This window comes from Leucopleurus acutus (genome assembly GCF_964270905.1).
Source record: "Leucopleurus acutus genome assembly, chromosome: 4".
NCBI classification, from domain to species: domain Eukaryota; kingdom Metazoa; phylum Chordata; class Mammalia; order Artiodactyla; family Delphinidae; genus Leucopleurus; species Leucopleurus acutus.
The window spans coordinates 4,606,439-4,609,624 of NC_139146.1; the positions used below are offsets into that span (position 1 = coordinate 4,606,439).

Consider the following 3,186-nt stretch of genomic DNA (forward strand, 5'->3'; position numbering starts at 1 on the left):
ATCTGTGGGAAGGGGGGGGTCCTGGAACCAACCCACTGCTGATAGGAGGGACAACTGCATGCTCTTTCCTCAGCCAGTTTCCACAGCAGCACGAGAGATGAACCTTCCCTATGATCAAGGCTTACTGAGCGCCTCCAAAACCATAAGAAATTCACCCCCCATTTAACGAAGATAACATTCAAGGAGAAAAATTTCATTTTTAAAGAAACAATATTTCTCAGTCAATAACCTTTTAAGCCTTGTCTTTTCAAGCAAATGAATACTTTTATTAACATGGTAAAATTTTTTTTAAACACACGGTAGGGTTTTGACCTCAAATACTTGTCAGGTCTGCTACTGAAATGAACTTACAGCTAGACAACTTATGAATCTTGAAGACACCTAGTCCCTGTGCAGTTTAGGGTCCAAAACAGACAGCCCTTGCTTTTCTTCCCCAGGCCCTCAAGGGCCTTTGCAAATATCGCTTTCATTTTATGTCCAGAATCCCCTGAAATGCATCAGGATATTACATCGATTACACAGAATACCAAGACCTATCTCGTCTCCTAGTCTAGGTTCCATGTCACATAAAGCTGAGTTACGTTGTCCAAACAATCTGACCAGACAAGTTACATCAGTGTGCCGCATAAAACCTAAAATTTGAACAAAATACATCTCTCCTCCTTTGGTCTCACATAGAAATTAAAGTCCCCAAACACACCACCATCCCGCAGCCCTTCTTTTGGTTCATCAGTCCCAGCCAGATCAGCCCCCTCCTCATTCCCAATTGAAGTCTGGTCCGTTCTTCAGCTTCGTTGGCAATCGCTGCATGGAGTCGTCTTCCAGAAATAATGCATTTCCTTCAACACCTTCAGAGCCGGAGAACTCCAACTGAGTCTCATCTGTTACACACAGACCCAAAGTTCCAGGGAGCTATCAGGTCACACAAGAAAGAGCAAAGCACCTCAAAAATTTAGAAATAACGAAAGCCCAGGAACAAATGTGACCGCTGCGACAGCTTACAATCTAGGCCCTAATTCTTGTGAGAGCATTTTCCAAATTAAAGTTACCTCCCCAAACGAAAACACTTAACAGTCAAAACTCATACTGAGGTCATCAACCACAGACCATAGCAGAAACGCAGTGTGAGGACAGAGTGTGGACAGAGGAAAAAAGAGAAAACAAAAGGCTCTCTGGTTTCAGCTTCTCCAGGGTGTCAGCCAATCTCCATCAGTTGACCAGAATCCACTGGCTGTAAACCTGAAGTGCAATTGGGAGAAACTCATCATTAGGAAGTGAGAAAACCCTCCCAAACTCAGCCTCGCAGGACACCACCTCTTCGGCATGCCACCTGACCCCTTCCAGTCTTCCAGCAAAATCTGGAAGCGTCCAAGAATGGCCTTCCCTCTGACAATTCTGCGTTTCTACCCCCCTCTGCTCAATGGCCTGTACCGTGACTTTGTTGTTTATTACCCTACAGTTATCCTATTGATCGTGACCTTTGGTTTCAACCAAACACGTACAAGTCAAAACCAACCAACCAACCAATGTGTTCCCCCAAATTACCAGAGACGTAACAAAAATAAATAAACGGTACCTACTAACACCCCCTAAAATGAAAATTGAGCACGCTTTTATTCTCTTCTCCCAACTCGCATCCCCCGCGGATCATTAGCAAATAAACGTCCCCGAAGCTGACCCAAGCGTCGGGCAACGCCTGGGACCTCCGTGCGGCTCCCGCCGGTCCCCGCCTTACCGCCGACCCTCCTTCAGGACGACTCGCTCTTCTCTATCCGCCGGACCAGCTCCACCAGCATCTCTGCCATCTTCGCGATCTCCTTGGCCTTCTCCTCCGCCTTCTCGCACCGTTTGGTCCCTCTGCCCTCGACTCCGTCGTCCGCGTTCTGCAGATGGTTGAGCGCGCTCTCCTCCGAGGCCTCCACCTGCGTCTTGATCTGGATGAGCATACTATCCATCTCCCACAGCTTGCTCCGGTTCCGCAGGTAGGCTCTCCCGTGCTCGCGGCTCAGCGCCGCGATGTCCTCGCGCATCTCGTTGATGACCGGGAGCAGGAACTGCTCGAAGTCCTCCTCGGGCTCCAGCACCTCCACCTCCTCCGGCTCTGCCAGCTCCACGATGTCCAAGGGCCGCATCTTCCCCCGCTATTCCGGAACCGCAGGACACAAGTCGGCTGCAGAGAGAAAATGGAGACTCGCTATGCTTACCAACACACTTCCAGAATATTCTTTAAAACTTTTATCCCTTTTAAACTTTTAGCCTCACAGAAGCCACGGAAACTAGCGACTTACGAGCAAAGAACCGGAGGACAAAATGGAGTCGCGGCCGTCAACCAGCGCCCTGCGTGTTGCGGCCCCTTTCACGACACGGCCGTGCCTCTTTACGGTCACGCCGCTGGTAGAACTAGGTGCGGGCGCGCGCACGTCAATAGAGGGCGACGCAATCTGCTCTACCACGGCCGCGCGCGCACACACCCACACCCACGCGCGCGCGCACGCTCTCCCTTTTCCTCCCCTCCTCCTACTCCTCCGCGCTGCGCCCCTCCGCTACCCACGCCCGCGCGGACGTGAATGCACGAGCTCTCTTATCCCCCTCCCCCTTCACCCCGTGCTGCTCGCCTCCGCTACCCACGCACGCGCGGACGCGCACGCACGAACTCCCTTATCCCCCTCCCCTTTCACCCTTGTGGTGCGCCTAACGGCTACCCCACGCGCGTACGCGCGCACTCTCATATTGCCCCTCCCGCTTCACCCTCGTGCTGAGCCTGGCCGCTACCCTGGCTTTGGAGGTGAGCCCTTCTGGTGCTCCCTCCTCCTAAAGGGTTTCTCTTAAAGGGTTTCCATCTTTTGAAGATGTCAACGCTGTCTTCCTACAGTAAACGGGGACAGCCCTACGTAATAATGTACTCAAAGTATGTGACATTCCTGGTCCATCGCTGATAGCCCCATCCTGTTTACTACCACGACTGGACCCCTCCCTAATATCTTACTGGCTTATTTTCTTTTCTCTTTTTTTTAAAAAAAATATATTTTTATTTTATTTTAGGCTGCGTTGGGTTTCCATTGCTGCGTGCAGGTCTTTCTCTAGTTGAGGCGAGCGGGGGCTATTTGTTGCGGTTGTGCGGGCTTCTCATTGCGGTGGCTTCTCTTGTTGCGGAGAACGGGCTCTAGGCACACGGGCTTCAGTAGT

At 51.3% G+C, this 3,186-nt stretch overlaps 1 protein-coding gene across 2 annotated transcripts; it reads right to left on the bottom strand.

Moving 5' to 3' along the window:
- Positions 1 to 239: 239 nt before the first annotated feature.
- On the bottom strand, positions 240 to 2,348 carry LOC309961021 (MORF4 family-associated protein 1). 2 transcript variants are annotated; one of them, XM_082838050.1, is made up of 3 exons: positions 2,289 to 2,348; positions 1,736 to 2,170; positions 240 to 1,239 (listed from the first exon to the last, which is right to left on the bottom strand). In XM_082838050.1, the coding sequence occupies exon 2, from the start codon at positions 2,130 to 2,132 to the stop codon at positions 1,749 to 1,751; it is 384 nt and encodes a 127-aa protein (XP_082694176.1). In that variant the 5' UTR covers positions 2,133 to 2,170; positions 2,289 to 2,348; the 3' UTR covers positions 240 to 1,239; positions 1,736 to 1,748. The 2 variants fall into 2 exon arrangements, with proteins under 2 accessions (XP_082694176.1, XP_082694175.1); XM_082838049.1 differs by lacking the exon at positions 2,289 to 2,348 and having other exon boundaries at positions 1,736 to 2,280.
- Between the last annotated feature and the right edge of the window lie 838 nt (positions 2,349 to 3,186).